This window comes from Psammomys obesus, unplaced genomic scaffold (assembly GCF_907164565.1).
Source record: "Psammomys obesus unplaced genomic scaffold, mPsaObe1.curated_primary_1811, whole genome shotgun sequence".
Lineage (NCBI taxonomy): Eukaryota > Metazoa > Chordata > Mammalia > Rodentia > Muridae > Psammomys > Psammomys obesus.
Genome location: NW_026596117.1, coordinates 24839006 through 24855690, shown reverse-complemented (window position 1 = coordinate 24855690; position 16685 = coordinate 24839006). Strand labels below are relative to the sequence as shown.

The window sequence follows — 16685 nt, the reverse complement described above, 5'->3', positions numbered from 1 at the left end:
TAGAAGCACCACGCTGGTTGACAAGCCATTTGTAACAGTTCCTTGTGTGGGAAGGAGCATCAGGAAGGAGGGCCCTCCCACTTCTGGACTGTACAGTTCAAGGCTGTAATGGACCTCTGAATTATCCAGAATAGGCAAGGAAAAGAAAGCTTCACAACAGGGCCATTGCTCAGAGTGGGGCAGGCCCAGTGCTCATTCCTTAGTCCTCCTGCAGAAGCCACCTTAACAGGCACCTTTGGAGAGGCCGTGTGTCCCCAGCCTGGGCCTCTACTCAAAGCAGCCCCTTACCCGGAGTGTCTCAAAGGTGTCTTCAATCTCAATGATCTGCTGGATGTTGTTGGTGACGGTGGAAATGACCTTATCAATGAGATGCACCACACCGTTGGTCGCATGGTGGTCAGCTTTCAGCAGCCGGGCACAGTTAACCGTGACAATCTGGCCGAGAAGAAGCAAGGATGAGGGGGTAAAACGAGAGGAAGGCGAGACAGGAGGGGGGCCCACAGCTAGGAGAAGAATGTGTGTGGGAGGGTCTGTAGAGAAGACCCAGGAGGCAAGGGCTTGTCTCATAACACAGGACAGGACCCTAGAAAGCCACACCCCAGCTGGGCCAGAGGCGGGCTCGCTGTGGACAGAGGACAGTGCTCGGAGACTGTGGATGCACCTACCCCATTGGGGTAGTGATGGATCTGGATGTCGGAGTTCTGGTACATGGAGGTGAGGGTCATGCCGTGCTTCAGCTCATCAGTCAGGACCCGCCTGTCCACCATGTGGTAGCGGAGGGCGTTGAGCAGCTCAATGTTCACGTTGCTCACGAGAGAGTCCAGCACTTCCTAGAAAGAAGGGGTGGGACAGTGAAGAGACGGTGTGCTCAAAGAAAAGGCCTCTGCTCCAAGGGTACCCAGACTTCTCTTCTACCAGAGGAGCCCCCTTTAGTGAGCATCCGGGGGAGGAGAAGGACAAAGGCACTGGGAGGCACCTGGAAGGTCTGCTTTAGTTTTCCCTGGGAGGCTGGGGAGGGGGGTCAGAGAGGAAAGATTAAGGGAAGTGAGGTCTGACATAGCAGAAGGTTGCTATGGAACTCTGTACTCAGGCCTCAGCAGAAAGGATTCCTCTGATCAAGAGGCTCTTCTCACCGCAGGCAACGAAGACCAGGCCTCGTTGCTGGGGGCGAAGATGGTGAAGCTGCCCGGTCCCTCCATCTCCGGCCTCAGCTTCTCTGTGCGGTCTGTGTACAGCTGGGTGGTGGTGGAGCCCACAACTCCCATGGTCTCGTACAGGTTGGCGAGTGGAAGAGCTGCAGAGGCAGAGGACAGACGGACATGTGTGAGGCCATCATAGACACACACCTGCCCTTGCTTCTTTGTCAGAGGGGACAGTGGGCACAACTGCAGAGAAAGGGGAGGAGGGATGAGAGAGCCTGTTGACGGAGGTGCTTAAAACTCACATACGTCTTAGAACTGCCCAGGAAGTCCGGGCTGCTCCCTGTGTGGAGCAGCCTAATGGGTAACCCCCAAGTTTATAATTGTTTTAAGCATAGCAGAGCAATGCTTTCGCTCCTGTGCATTTAGATAAAGCAGGTGGAGATGGGTGGGAAATTACAAGCCCGTCTTAAGGTTTCCCTAGCAATCCCCACTTGTTTCCTAACATGTTTGATACAGTGAAAGGACTATAAATCCCCCAGGTCTCCTGCGTAGTTTTCAGGACCTGCCTGCATTTGAAAAGGGCTCTCTTAGGTGGCAGCTGGAATGCTTACTTACTGGCTTTCTAAGACAGACTCATTATGTAGGCCCAGGCTGCCTTTCAACTCACAGTGAGCCTCCTGACTCAGCTCCCTGAGGGTTGAGTAACAGTTGGGGCCACCATTCACAGACTACTGTTCATATGTAAACAACTTGAAACTATCCTTACCCCATTTTATTCCTTCAACTGCCCTTCTCCTTGACATGGCCCTGGCAACACTAACCACATTGTCGTGATCTCGACACTAAACCAAATTCCTTTCTCTCTTACGTTTCTTTTCACATCTTAACTTTAAAGCTATCTTGAATCTCAAAGCTAAAGCAAAACATAAACCCTATATGACTGCTGAGCGGCACCACAGGCATCGTGCCATCTTTGGCCCAATCTTTTGCTGCCTATGAGAAAACCCATCTAAGTGTGCTGCTCTCCTGCTGCAGACACAGGTCAGGGGCCATGTTATCCTGCCTGATCCCCAGCATGGCTAAGAGCAACCTGACAGGCTAATAGGCCAGCTTTGTTGTATGCTCTGAGAATCACTGGCAGCACCAATGACAAGGCCAGAGCCTGCAACCACTGGGAAGAAGCCAGGAAGATTAGAGAGAGCTTTTCTCCACTCCTGTGGGTGAGGGTGAGGTGAAGTACTGGAGAGGTACTGTTTTCACCCTCCTTCCTCTGCCACCTCATGGCCCCAGTGGGTACCCAGTGAGATCTAACCTCACGCTCCCCACCCTGCTGTGACTCTACTGCCTTAAACATGGTACTTCTTCCTTCTATCTTGCCCTTCTACCCCACCCACCTACAGGCAGTACCTGGCTCACTCACCCGCTGGACAGCCTTTCTCTCCTGGGACCTTTTCATAGCCAGGGCAGCACTCATAGCTGATGACTCTGCAAAGACAGACACACGAGTAATGACGGGCTGCACACCCCTCTTCCTTTAGGATGTTCTCTGGGCAGCAATGTCACAGGGGCGGCACGAGAGACGGGCAACACAGAGAGCATCCTTCCCCAGGACAGCGCAGGCTCTGTCTGATCAGTATGAGGCACTTCTCACTCCTCAGCCTTGTAGAATGCCTCTGATGGTTGCCAAAAGCAGCAGCCAATCAGCCGGGAAACCGGGAGAAGGCAGCACTCAATAGCAGAAGCAAAAGCCCCCAGCATGGACCTCCAAAGGCCATGCACAGGGAACAGGAAGGATGGTGAGCTGGGAAAGGAGCTAGGAGCATTACAGACTCCTGCCTTGCTGGGAGCTGAGCTTACGTCACCCTTGTAGTCCCACTCTTCTCCGGGTCTCAGCAACCTTGTGTGTAAAATGCACATGTGCGGGGTAGAGGGTGTCTCTCTCCTGCTAGCTCAGGATTTGACTCAATAACCCAGTAGTCGGTATGAGCAATCACTGTGTTCTCTCAGTTTTTAGGAATCAGGTTTCAAATGAAAACAGAGTGTCTCCTGATAAAGACATTGGTTTTTCTATTTATTCACATTAAAAACTTATTTAAAATATGTTTATGGTTTTAAACTTAAAATATCTTAACGGCTCTTTACAAACTATCCCCTGCCACCCTCATCTTCAACCTTCCCATTATCCTTCCAGGAGGAGGTAGCCAAAGCCCCCAGTTTGCAAGATCCTCTGCATTTGGATGGACACAAGAGGTGCAGGGCACTCTAAAAGCTTTTGTTTAGAAAATGAAGGATTGTCTGCTCTCCTTCCTCCAAGGAGCCCGTCACAGGTCGCTGTGTGCATGTCCCAGAACAAGCTTTGGTCAACCCTGTGCTCCGTGGAAGCCTCAAGGTTTCAAACCTCAAGGTCTCAAATAGCGGTTCATGCTGCCGCTGAGGGAGCGTGAAGTGCTGTGCTGAAATCTGCCCACAGGTGTGCAGCCTCTGGCTGCCTCCCCTCCCCCAAGGCCTGCAGCCAAAAGCAAACAAGCCGGTTTCCCCCCTTTCCATAGGAGAGATTTGTCAGTCTCGTTCTTGTATCGATGACATCATCGGGAAAGAGGCAGGCGGCAGGGAAGGAATGTGGCCCTGGGGTAGGGTGTGTGTGGAGGAGTCCGCTGGCTATGACGTGGGTCCAGCATCTGGCTCTTGTGAATTCATTTGGAATCGGGTCAGGAAAGAGTTAGTGAAGTGAAGATGAAGCCTGATTCGTCTGTTACAGAGGGGATGGTTCAGGTCTCAGACCACCAGGGAACTGCAGGTGTCACTTGGCTAGACCAAAGACTGAGGAAGAGCGAGCTAGCCATCTTTCTGTGCCCTGCTCTCTCCACCCTCTGGCTTTCTCTTCGGAAGCCCGCCTCCCATCTGCTCCTTCTTACCTTGAATCCCTGTGCTTAAGGAGCTAAACTGACACTTAGGAAAAGCTGTCCATTTGAGGTGGCTCGCCTTAGGGTCCCTCCCAACCACTGGGGTAATAGTGGGAACCCACTTCTCTCTGTGGTCTCTGTTTTCTGGCCCACAGAGTAAAGCATAGTTAAACCAGCTGATCTATGATCCCTCGGCCTCAGCATAATTATCTCTGTAACCTGAGGGACACCTAACAGCAAAGAAACATGCTCCAAGACAAGCAGCGACTGCCAACTGCCCAACTAAACCCAGGGAGCTCCCCAGGCTTTGAGCCTACAGCACCAGGACCCTGCTCTCAGTGCCTCCCCTGCCCCCCGCCACATACACACCACCCCAGATAGCATGGAGATCTGAGTTAGATCCTTAGACCCTACAGATGCCCGTGGGCTGTACTCTGACCTCTGCATAAGCACACCCACACACACACACACACACAGGAAAGAAGGAAGGAAGGGAGGGAAGAAGGATGGAAGGAAGGAAAAAAACAATACCAGGGTCCTGGAAGGAAGGAAGGTAAGAACAATAGCAGGGTCCTATGACTGGAGTTGGGGAGGTGGAACTAGGTAAAACCTTCACCCCAACTTAGTCACTTTCCCAGCTACCCTTCTCGAAGACTGCTCCCCAAATTTTAGTTTCTGAGTTGAACCAAACCAAAGGACAGCTGAACAGCTTGGATGGCCTCACCAGAATTTCAGTGAAGAGAAAGAAAACCTCCCAGAGTGTATGTGTACCTGTGTGTACGTGTGTGTTCATGCATGCATGTGTGTAGGAGAGGGGCGGAGACTGGCATGGGGAGACTGGCCAGGGGTAAGGGACAGACCCCAGCAGAACAGTCTCAGGAGAACAGGGCAACTTAGCTTGGACTAGGAAAGCAAGCTGTGGGGTCCTTGAGAACCCAGACAGGTGGGGGCATCCCTGGGGCTTTCTCCCTTCTCATCAAGGCCTTGACCATTGCTCTAAACCATGCGCACGCCTGGAAGAAGCAGATGGATTTGGTTTTGCCTCCTGGGTGTTCAAGGCCAAGTATTTTTTGGTGGGCTCCCTGCGCCTGACAGGGTACTGTCACAGGGTCCAGACAGTACCCTATTGTCATGCGTGGAAGGCTTCTGTACCATGCTCCTCACAGCAAAGGTTCATCTCCGAGACTGTAAAACCGTCTCCAGCCAAAGGCTTTTTGCTCTGTAACCAAGCACAGCTCTTTGCTGGGAAGCCTTTTTAAATCTTCTTGCCCTGGAGACCTTTCCTTCCTGGGTTCTCTGGAAGTCCTTCCACATATCTCTCTGGGAGTATAGCTTTAGGCCACACCCTCTATTTGAGGACGTCAGCCTTATGGACTGAGAAGGCTCTGTCATCTGCAGGTTCCTTGCTCCTAGATAACTAGATGATATAAGCCCTTCTCAGAACCAACCCACCTGGGTCCAAGGGAGCAGAGGACAGCTGAAGATGGCTGACAGAGAAGGCAGCTATTGGGGCAATCTTGATGGGGACTTTTTGAGCTGGCAGTCTCTTCAGCGGGCTGTCCTACCCATCCTGAGCCACGCTCCATTCTACATAGGCTCTCCCTGGAGAACACTCAGGCTTCGTAAGCACAGAACTTAAGACTGGGAACACCTCTCTAGGATCCAACAGAGAAGGATGGAGTCTATGGGTGCCTCTCCTTGCATGCCAGTGCCCAGATGTCCCTCCACAGGAAGGACCAGGCTGCCGCTCTCTGCATCTCGTCTCATCAGCTAGATTCTGATGAAAGGCCTCTGGCTTTGGTTTGGCCACACACAGTGTAGTATGTAAAAACCACAGGCCGGAATAAGCACACGCTCCAGGGCAATGACTTACCAACTACCTTGTTCCAGCTGCTCAGGACAGAATGGAAAGGAGGAGAGATGCCTGGCTTAAAGGAGGAATGTGGGGATATAATGTTAACACAAAGTTAAAGTGTGGGGGTGCTGGGATGCCCTTCCCCACCCAGATCTGGTGTTTGCACTCGGGTTGGATGAGGAGGTGTCTCGTTAATTTCTCCCCAAATTTGTTTGCCACTAAGTTAATATAAATGTAAAACATTCACTCTCCCGAATGTGCAGCATGGTCTGGCTGCTGCTCCAGCTGCAAGTGGCAGGAGGCTAACAAGGCTGGGGAGAAGGCGGAGTGAGGAGCAGACCCTGAGCTCAGCCTCCTGTGGTGGGGACTTAAGGAGTGTCACCATGTCACTCCGCTGGGATGATCCACACACTCATGGCATCTACCTATGGACATGCCCCAGCCTCAACTGCCTCATTTTCCGCATACAGGGGCTAAAGCACTTCTTGAAATTTCCAGTAGGAAATCAGGGATTTTCCTAGCCGACTGTGCCCCAGAAAAAGCCTGTGCCATGAAGCTTTTGGGGCCTAGTGAGGCCTGAGACGACTTCAGACCGTGAGCTGATGGCATTTTCCGTATGGATGGGAGAGCGGTTTGGTGGCTGCTGGAGGCAGACTGTGTCCCCCAGATCCTGTGTCGATTGTCCAATGAGAGGTTTTGGTGCTTAGCCTCAAGTCAGTCATCACAAGGACCACCTGTAGGCTGCCTGTAGGTGACTAGTGACCGGCCCCAACCGTGTCTCTGATGCCAAGAGATTTGTTTCTGTGATCTGGCCTGTAAAGAGAAGCCAGGGACAGCCCACCTAGACTGGCATTGCTGACCCTAGCTGCCAGGCTTGACTCTCCCTGGGAATGTTACAGAGAGACAGACCTCCCCATTTCTCAACAGAAGACTCTCAGTTGGATGTGTAGGCTTCTGGAGCCTCAGTATTCCCATCAGCAAGTGGGGTTTTCTTTTCTTTTTTCTTTTTAATAATCCCACACTACTTGGTCAGAGATTGACTGTGGGGACTGAATTGGAAAACATATGTGAAGCCCTTCAATGTGAGCTATATTCTAAGTACACTGAATGGAGCTTCTAAAACAAAACAGACAAAAAGATCGCCTCCCCCCAAATGTTGAAATGGAAGCTCAGTTATAATCTAATATAACAACCATAGCTTCATTAAAACCCTACATGAGACCACAGATCAAATCACATTGTGATAGCTATAAAAACAGCTGCAAGGGCTGCTATTAGTTTCTGATAGTTTGCTGTGACAGATTACTGCAAACTCGATGGTTTAAAATATCACAAATTTATTGTGTTACAATTCTGATGGTTAGAGACAGAAAATAAGCCTCCTGGGTCTAATATCCAAGGCCACATTCCTTTCAGAAGCTGGGAGGACAGTCCCCTCCTTGCCCTTCAGCTTCTGGAGGCTGCTGTATTCCTCAGCCTGTGATGGACTCCGTCTACCTTTGGATTTCGGCAGCATGCCCCTTTCTCTCTGACTCTAACTCTACTGCCCCTCCCCCATTTACAAGGACCCTTCCAATTCCACCAGACTTAATTCAGATTGACACCGCAGCCACTTCTGTGATGTCCTCTTTTCTCCACATAAGGGAACGTCTTTCCTGGCTCCAGATTGGGATGTGGGCATCTTTGGAGGATCATTACCCCACACAATACAACAGAACAAAATTCCACACCAGCTAAGCAGACCCCTAGTTTATAGACTGGTCTACATCTAGACTTTTTAGAAAGCACTGCCACTCTGGGTGCCTGGTGTATGCTCAGGCTCCACTATCTTAGAGCAGGTTATGGCTGGGGACAGGAAATATGCATGGGCGTGGTCAGGGGACCCTGCAGTCAGCTCTGACCACCCTCTTCTGGGACCAAAGTGAAGGGACTCGTGGGAGGGAGAAAAAGGATGGCTTCCATCTTTGTGCCACAATGACTTCTACAAGACCTCCTAGCTGATGGGACAGTTCCAGCATGCCCCAGCTGGCTTCAGATGTCGGATCTCTGCCAGCACAGTGCTGAGGAACTACTGCTGTGTGGCGGAAGGGCAGGCAATACCAGATGCTGGAGAAACGGGAGTGTCCTACCAGTTCATCTTGGCACAAGAGAAAATGGCTTCTCATCTGTGAATCATGCTGCCAGGGGAACAATTCAAAAGCTTTGGGATGGCCTGCTATCACCCACCTCTGCTAGCTTCCACACTGGTCCTTCTGCATCACCTTCAACCATGGCTGTGACATCCCACTGATGTCACCTTCAATCTGTCCACCTCCCGCCATCCTCACGTAAGAGGCCTGCGGAGAAGCAGCCAGGCTCCTCTCTAGAGCCACACATAAAAACTTTATGGTTCCCTATCAAACCAGAGCTTGAAATCACAGAGCGGGCTGCGGTCTGTCACCCTCGACTCTCTTTGTCTGACTAGCTATTGTGTCGCTCCTCTACTGTACGGCTGTAAAGTAAAAGCCGAAGTGAATTTCCAAGTGATAGAATTCACCCAGGCCACCACAGCAGCATCCTCTGCCAACCATGTCCTGCGGTAAATCAGCACGACACAGTTTGGTACTTTGACACACAGCACCCGAGGCGCAGGAAATCTCCCAGGAAATGCAGACAGCTACTGTGAGAAGTCCCAGTGGCTTCCCTACTAAGGACCATGCTGAGTGTGGTAGGGTTACCTTCTGCCCTCCAGAAGGCAGCCCCAAGAGCCACACTCGCACAGATAAGGGGTTCCAGGCTCCAGACACATTAGGCCTGTTCCGTATCTCTGGTGAGCTCACGTGACAAGATCTTTACCTCCATGCTTGGTGCTTACCGTCTGTCCTCAGGCTCCTTGACGATCCATCCCCTCTCACCCCAGAACCTACTTCTGACATAGCCCCCACCCCCCCACCCCGACATCTTGCTGAGAAAATGCCAGTGCCCATGCTGGCTTGTAAGACAGCCCCCTGCTCCAAACACTACACTTCTATCCCCCAGTCACCATCCAAGGCACCCTAGGTACCTCTAGGAACCCAGCCTCCCAGGGTGACATCAACTCCAGCCTCTATGGCCCCCACCTAGCACTTATTGTGGTCACGTGATCCTCAGAAGGCAGCTCCCTTTGGGACCTCTCTCTTCTGCACAGGACTGTCCTGTGAAGCTCAGCCCTGTAGCACCACACAGATGCATTCCGTCTTTCCCTCTTCCCCTCTCTTTGTCCCCTGGGTCTCTTCCAAGTCAGCTCCACCTTCCTGAGGCCAAAGCCGCACGTGATGTTCCATCTGGCATCGTAAAGTTTGTTTTGTTTTTTTAATCGACTCGTGTTTTCTTCTACTCACTTCCTCTTTTATTGAGGCTTCCCAAAGCAGCAACACACTCAGGAGTTGGATGTGAATATCTTTTCCTCTTAGCTTTGGGAGTTACGTCAAAGTCTGGACGGCCTTGGGCCTTGACTGACCCACTGCAAACATCATTCTCCCACCCACAACCCCATACATCTTCCTCTTCCTGGAGCTGGTGGTTACCCTGCCTCTGCACTCACTGGCGTGAGAGGGCTGTCCCACTCACTACACCCCTGTGGCTTGTACCTCATCCTGTCACATGGAGAAGAGACACAGGTAGGAGGAGTCAACATTGTGTGTCTGGGAACTCTCAAGGAATGCCCTAAGTTACCATGACTTCCTCAGTCAAATGCTATAACCCAGGCCTATCTGAAACAGCATGGCAAGTGCCACCCTGTGGCCAGCTTGCTTACAGGAGCTCTGTAAAACCTGAGGCTCTGACATGGAGATCTGCTGCTTGGCACCAGCACTTTAGTCATCTTCCAAGAAGCAATTACGCTGGGCCTGACTTCACGTTTAATTAAGCAATTAACGCTTGAGGAGATCGGGTATGCCTATGAGTGTGCCCATCAGTACTGGAGGTATTGTTTTTTAAGACTTGGGTGTCCAGCAAGGATGTTCCATACAATTTGCATAATCTCTTTTCTTTCTAAAGAACAAAAATGTCTGCTGAGTATCTGTTCTCGGAACTCGGGAGGTGTCCCAATCACTCCCCTCTCAGCGGCGAGGCTGTCCATCAGGTAGGAGCTGCAGCCATGGGCAGAGGTCTTGCTCTGCTCTGCTCTGCTCTGCTCTGCTCTGCTCTGCTCTGCTCTGCTCTGTGAGACTAGGATCAAAAACTGCCTAACATGACCCGAGCCACACACTGCATTTTCCTCCTCTTGGCTGGAGATGGTTGCTTGAAAGCGTAAGGAATACATTTTAGACAGTGCCTCAAACTGGGACAAGTTCAGGGAAATCTTCCCATTTTGTGGAAAAGGGAAAAGTGAGGCCCCCACAAGTGGCTCTAGAGGGTTTGCCGGGCACAGCCTCCCTTTTCAGCTCTGAGATCTGTTAATTGTCAGTACCAAAACTGACTAGGTTTCCCAGAGTTCTGTTAGAACATGTGTTCAACTGCTTCTACCAGGCAGGCAGACAGTAAGGGCAAAGTCCGCCTCCCTCCAGGAAGAGGGGCACCCCTGAGGCCTACTGTGACCACCACACTCTGTGGGCACACCCTTTCTTCTGTATGTGTGGACCTCATTTGCATACTCTGGGGTTGAAGTTACCATTAGCAGGCACCATATTCCTTCTTTTATGCATCTTACCCAATTCAACCCTCACTAGAACAGCACGTGCTTCGGCTGCGTCCATTTTGCACCCAAGACAACCGAGGATACAAATGATGGACCATCCCCAAGTAAGTCACAGAGCCAGGATCTGAGTTTGGGTCTGAGCCTGTGTCTTAATTCGCCATGCTGCTTCCTTGTGTGCAAATTTCTAGCCACTCAGACTTTTTGAAGTGTTTACCCCAAGGTAAACCCTTGCTCAGCAAGAGCGACCTTTGAGAGAAGTTCACTAAAGGCTTTTCATTCCCAGAGTCACATAGCTCCTCTGAGTAGTTGCATCATTTAGTGAAGACTGAAACAGGCATGCACGCCATGCTCCTTGCAACCCCAAAATGCCCTAATAGACATACCAAGTCTTGTCAGCAGCCCTAATACACACACACATGGTGTGGTCTCCTTGGCAGCTGGTGGTCTCAGGTGGCTACAGATACTCACGTGGACTTGCCGCAGATCTTTCTCTGGTACCATTGCTTGCAGTTGGTGAAGTATTTCTTGTTGGTACCAATGACCTTCTGCACAGCACACACGTTAGGTCTAGAAACAAAAGCAACAGTGTTAGTGAGACGGTCAGCAAGGCAGTCTACACCGAGGCCTAGAGAGAGAGGAGATACAGGCATTTTGGTGCAGTGGGGGTAAATTTGGCACAGACACTGTACATCTTCCATCCCCTGTCGCCATAAAATCCTCTTCTCAAACATATTCTTCAAGTCCTATTAATTGTAAGTGAAAGCACCTTAAAGGTTCAGGTTACAGACTGAGAAAAAGAGCAAGACCCAAGCGACATCGCTGAGATGTGCCAGCCTTCCTCTACCTGTCCCTGCCCTGAGCACAGAGTTGGCATCCCAGTGTGAGCCACAGGTCCTGTTGTCAAGAGCGGAAGGCCTCCAGCACTTCTCAGCCAGTTCCACAGACATGCTCTGCGTGTCTAGACCAGCTGCCTGGCTCCAGGGGCGGCACTCTGGAGTATCCACCCTGCAAAACCAGGGTGCCTGGCCAGCTGCTGTCGGGGATGACAGCGAGGGCTCTGCCACTTAACTCTCTGCTGCCCATCGCTCAGAGCTGCTCCCCCACTCCCCCATCCCAGAAGCTTCCTTCCTTATTCTAACCTGGGGTGCAGGCCTTATTTTGTGCTGGGTACCAAGAGGACCCTGTGACTGATATGTCATGGACGTTCCCTCTCCCCAGCTACCCTCAAAAGAACCATAAAGACAAGAGCTCTTGGTCTGGGTAAGGTCAGTGGGGAACAGGCTCATTGGAAATGGTTTATAACAATTTAGTTTTAAAAGAGCTTCAATAACTCTGGGAAAGCAGAAGCAAACGCTGAGAAGGCTTTTCTAGAGTTGGAGAATGCTGTTTGAACGTATTTCCTTCTACTGAGTAAAACCAGCATGGTGTTCAGTTCAGGTGATGGGGGTCCTCCTTTGGAGCTCCCAGGGCAAGGGAGCAGCCATGCTGTGTGGTGACAATGGTGAGGCTGTTCCTGAGCAGGCGGCAGGAGGCATCTGACTGAATCAGAAGTCAGAAAGGCAAAGAAGCCAGACTGAGTGTGTTTACGAGATGTCCTTGTTCACACAGCTTCAGGTGCACTCAAATGTGGGCAGTTTCTTCAACAGCAGTTCTCAACACTTTCAAAATGCAATGCAGAGGCAGGAGGATTGCTCTGAGTTCTAAGCAGCAAACCTGGGCCACATAGTGAGTTTGAAGGCAATCTGGACTTTGGTTAAACTAACTAACTAACTAACTAACTAACTAACTAACTAACTAACTAACTAACTAACTAACTAACGATTCCATAGACCCCTTTGATGAGCACGATAACTGGGGGCCTCTACAGCTGCCACCTTATCACTTGGGCAGCATCTGCAGTTGGGTGCTTGTGTGGTTGTTCATTCTGACCCTTTACTTCTCCCAGTTTCTTTTTCCATTGAAGAATACATCTGCTTTCTGTAGTTGTTCACTAGTAAGTGAACAGAGCAGGCGTGACATCAGGGAAGTGACGAGGCGAGAAGGGTCAAGCTTGACAGATGATAGCCAATCCTAACCGGGTCCCACCAGGTGCTTAGAGGCTCTGCAGCCGGCCATCCACGAGGTTCACAGTCCTTGAATAACCCCCCCACCCCCCACCCTCCAGCCCCAAATCATCCTCACTGCTGCACAATCCCAGAAGTTCTCCTGTCCAACTGAGCAGGAAATAATTACTGTGGATGAATTCCCTACAGCTCTCCATGGGCGGCCGGCAGCTCTTCAGCAAGTCTCTGTGGATTTGGCTCCAGCATTCCTCTCCTGCGCAGAGTGAGTTTCCACTGTTCCTGCCCCTGAGACGGGAGCAGAAGCTGGGGGTGGGGGTGGGCTGTGTCCACAGGAAATCTATGCTGAAACGTAATTGAAACGAGCAGGCCATTTCTGGGCTTCTGCCGTGAGACCAGCAACTCCACAGTCTGACTTGTATCTGAAGACCAAGAGCTTCCAAAACTTCCATCCAGTTTCTCCTCGTAATGCTGTTCATGGTGTGGCTGCTCTTTTCACTCCGTTTGCACTGGTTCACGATCCTCCAATAGCAACACAGACACAGCTGAGAGCCGATGGATCACCCAACAACCCCTCCCCTCAACTACCAGCTTTCTCATTTTCATCCTAAGCATCATTTTCACCCTCTGTAAAACAGGGGCTCTCACTATGCTGGGGGTGTGGGAAGGTGAATGCAGATGGGTTGGTGGGTGACTGTGGGCTATTGCCCAGGGGCTAGGTGCAATGGCACTTCCTTCCCTTGTGGAACACCCCATGCTCCCTTAACTTCCCATTTCTCCAGCTCTCACTTTGAATAAAGGGTTGGAACCGAAACAAGGTTATCCATCTGCCCAGGGTACCACACCCATGCGTGCAAGGCCAGGCAGTCCCGTGGTTCTTCAGGGACAGTTAGAACACAGTAAACGCAGCTATGCCTGCAGCCATGTGCCATGGCCTGTGTACCGGGACTTCCACAGTCTCTTGGGGGAGGAGGTGCTCCTGCTGCAGTCTTTCTCCTATTTGATTTTGAGATAGGGTCTCCTTAAATTGCCCACCTCTTGCCCCAGTCTCAGGAGTAGCTGGGATTCGAGGCGTGCGTCACCCCGCTCAGCACACGTCATCTCCTGATGGCTCAGCTCAGCACAGATTACTTGCTACACGTTTTCCAGAGAAGCACAGGGGATACCCCAGGGAAACTAGGCTAAATCATCTACTTGTTTTGTGTTTGATAGGGAGCACGTGCCACAGTGAGCATGGGGATGATTTTGGGAGGTTGGCTTTCTTACTCCATGGGGGTCATCAGGCCGAGCAGCAGGGCCCTTAGCTCTGGGGTCCACCTCACTCGTCCACAGCCAGAGTCTTGTTTTCAAAGCTCCGGTTTTCCTGATAATTAGCGTCCTGGGCTCTGAAGGGAAGGAGGCTGGCCTCAGAGGTAGCTCCTACATGGTACCTTTCACTGTCGCTGTGGCATTGCTGCTCTGGGTGACAACACTGCAGCATGCGCTGTGGAGACCTTGTTGGTGGCTAATAGGAAGGATGGACAAAACCCTTGAAACTGAACGTGCAAGAACAGCAGCAGGACCGAAGGTGACCGGGGCAAGGATGATAGACGCTCCAGTTGTATCATTGTTCGGCTTTGAGACTTCAAATCTGCATTTTTCTGATCCGCCCTCTCAACCTTCCACGCACAAAACCAAAGAAAAAAAAATTACCCCAGGACCTTTCCATCACCTTACTTCTTTCAGGAGGGTGTGATGGTGAGTCATGGCCTGGCTTGGCTCTGTTCTGCTTATTGGCCGGTCCTGCCCCCAGCAGCTTCCCGCCCCCCAAATACGGAGCACCTGGGAGGCTCATGAGATCCGAAAGCTATATGCAGTAGAAGGGTAACTGCTCCTTTAAAATAGCAGCCTGTACGCAAGTTCAGAGCATACTCAGTATTGAGGGGTGCAGTTTTGTCTGGGTCTACAGACAGCCCTCACTAGCTACATGGCTTTTTTTTCTTTAGATCTGAATACAGATCTGGCTCGTCTCATGGAGAATTCGGCACAGCCTGGAGTGTGAACACCAGGCTCATCTCGGCCTCCCATCAAGCCATGACTCTACTCTCTCCATAGTGTCCCCTAGTACAAACCGTAGCGGTGCACCCAGGTAGACTGGAGTGCAGCAAAGCCGGGCTGTGGTTGAAGCAGGCATGATCTGGTTGTGTGTAGAAACACCGTGGAGACTGTGTCTGTGCCAGGCTCTTCAGCAGGGCAAACCCTTGGCCAGAGTGTGTCTCCTAAAGCCTACACATCAGCAGCATCTCAGAGGACTACCTGAAGCACGGACGGCCCACAGTTGCAAAGCCGGTGGCCCCTTTAAGACAGATCCCAGTCCTGACTCCAGGGCATACAGCAGCACAGGCTGGTCCCTTCCTGATCTGTCCAACACATATAAAGGGTGGTGAATTCGCCTGCTCTTCATCTCTGGCCAGAACGCACTGTTGGTGTTTAGGGCACCTAGGGTCCTGCCACCTGGTGTGTCCAGTCTCACTCCTGGAGTCACTGAACAGTGACCTGTCTGGGCTTCCCTCTACGGTATGTACCGTCTCAGGCTGGTGGTGATTCTGCACGGAGAGCAGCCAACGCTCCCTTCTACCTAGAGTCAGGAGAAGAGGCTGAAACCCTTAGGTTGCTTCATGCACTTTGGGAGGACTCTGTGGTCCCTTGGCCAGTCCTGTGACCCTTTGGCCACAAAGCGTTCCGCGGGGGTCCCCGCATGTCATCACCCTACAGTCCCTCCCTCCCTGCAGGGTTGGTCTCTTTGTGCACTGGCTGGCTTTCCTTAGGACTTTGTCCACTGAGCCCTTGGCAACGATGATATCCCCAGCGGGGTGCACCAGCGGCAGCTCAGTGCCTGTGCCTGTACCGCCCACCACAGAAAGACTGGGACTTACCCGTGTTGGCGGCCCCGGAGCCGGCTGTGCTGCAGCACCAGCTGGTAGGGAGACTTGGCAGGGCCCGCAAGGGTCCCGGCGGGACCCAGAGCCAGTGCCAGAGTGAGGGTCAGCAGCCGCACGAGGAGCGCCATGGAGCTGGAGCACCCGCGGACCCACGATGAAAGCTAACTCCAGCGGCACTTGGCGAAGTGAGAGCCACGGGGTAGCAAGCCCTGGGTTTAGTAGCGGGAGGGAGGGAGCGGCTGAGGGAGGGGAAGGGCTGCTGGCGCCTCCCAGCCAAGCCACTACTAAGCACCCGCGCCCTCCTGCGCGCCCAGCCTGCTCACACACCCTCCTCCCACTTTGTGCGGGTGAAAAGGAAAGCGCTCTCAAGTTTGACTCTTTCTTTAGGTGTTCGTGCCTGGAGCCCAGAGAATCCTCGGTTCCAGACTGCTGGAAGCCAGAGCGTCTGCGCTGCCTTCCACAAGCTTTGGCCCTTGAGACTGGCCTCTGCAGCCCAGAGGCATCAGCCGCGCTGGCACACTGCAGATGAGAAGCAAATCTTCCTGGTGACATAGAAAAGTGGGGGAGGGTGGGGCTCACACCTTGGCATTAAGGAATCCCTCACCTGGCTTCAGTAAAAGTCTGTGAATGCCAGACAGATGGTTGCAAAGAGACAGATCAGCTAAGAACCATGCCCTAGATGAGTTCAAAGTGTGCCAACAGTCAATTGGTAGGTAGGGAGGTGAGGGCTCAACCCAGCACCTATTAATCACCCTCCACTTACCTGGTACTACTAGCCCCAGGGATGAGCTTCCAGTTGTGAGAGAACATGAGTCTAGCAAAAAGCTGCCTTGGCAACTGGGGCCGTAGGAGTCAGGAGTAGGCACCTGGCCCAGGCAAAGTCTAGTATCATCTGCTTTTAGATCTCAAGGCTGAATGGGATGTAGCCAGGCAAAAAGAGGATGGGTTGAGAGGATCCAAGCCAGCCTGGTGGCTGATGCATTTTGGGTAGAGACAAGAGTAGGACAGAAGACAGGAGTGTAGCAGGGATCCAAGCTGAGAATCCTGCCAGTGTTAGGATCAAGCAAATGGCACAGTCAGTGTCCAGAGCAGGCTTTGAGGAGACCAGGTAAAATAAGGCAAGGTGAAAGGCAAGAGGGTTGTGTGG

General features: G+C 51.9%; 1 protein-coding gene across 1 annotated transcript in view; it reads right to left on the bottom strand.

Annotated features, from left to right (window-relative positions):
• The window catches only part of Tgfbi (transforming growth factor beta induced), a 28977-nt gene extending 13241 nt beyond the window's left edge, over nucleotides 1–15736 (bottom strand). The window contains exons 1-6 of the mRNA XM_055629444.1: nucleotides 15533–15736; nucleotides 11026–11124; nucleotides 2563–2627; nucleotides 1134–1294; nucleotides 666–830; nucleotides 289–435 (exon numbers count right to left, since the gene is read on the bottom strand). Of these exons, the coding sequence (XP_055485419.1) occupies nucleotides 289–435; nucleotides 666–830; nucleotides 1134–1294; nucleotides 2563–2627; nucleotides 11026–11124; nucleotides 15533–15666 (771 nt within the window). The 5' untranslated portion in view covers nucleotides 15667–15736. The remainder of the gene's footprint in view (nucleotides 1–288; nucleotides 436–665; nucleotides 831–1133; nucleotides 1295–2562; nucleotides 2628–11025; nucleotides 11125–15532) is intronic.
• Nucleotides 15737–16685: the final 949 nt, after the last annotated feature.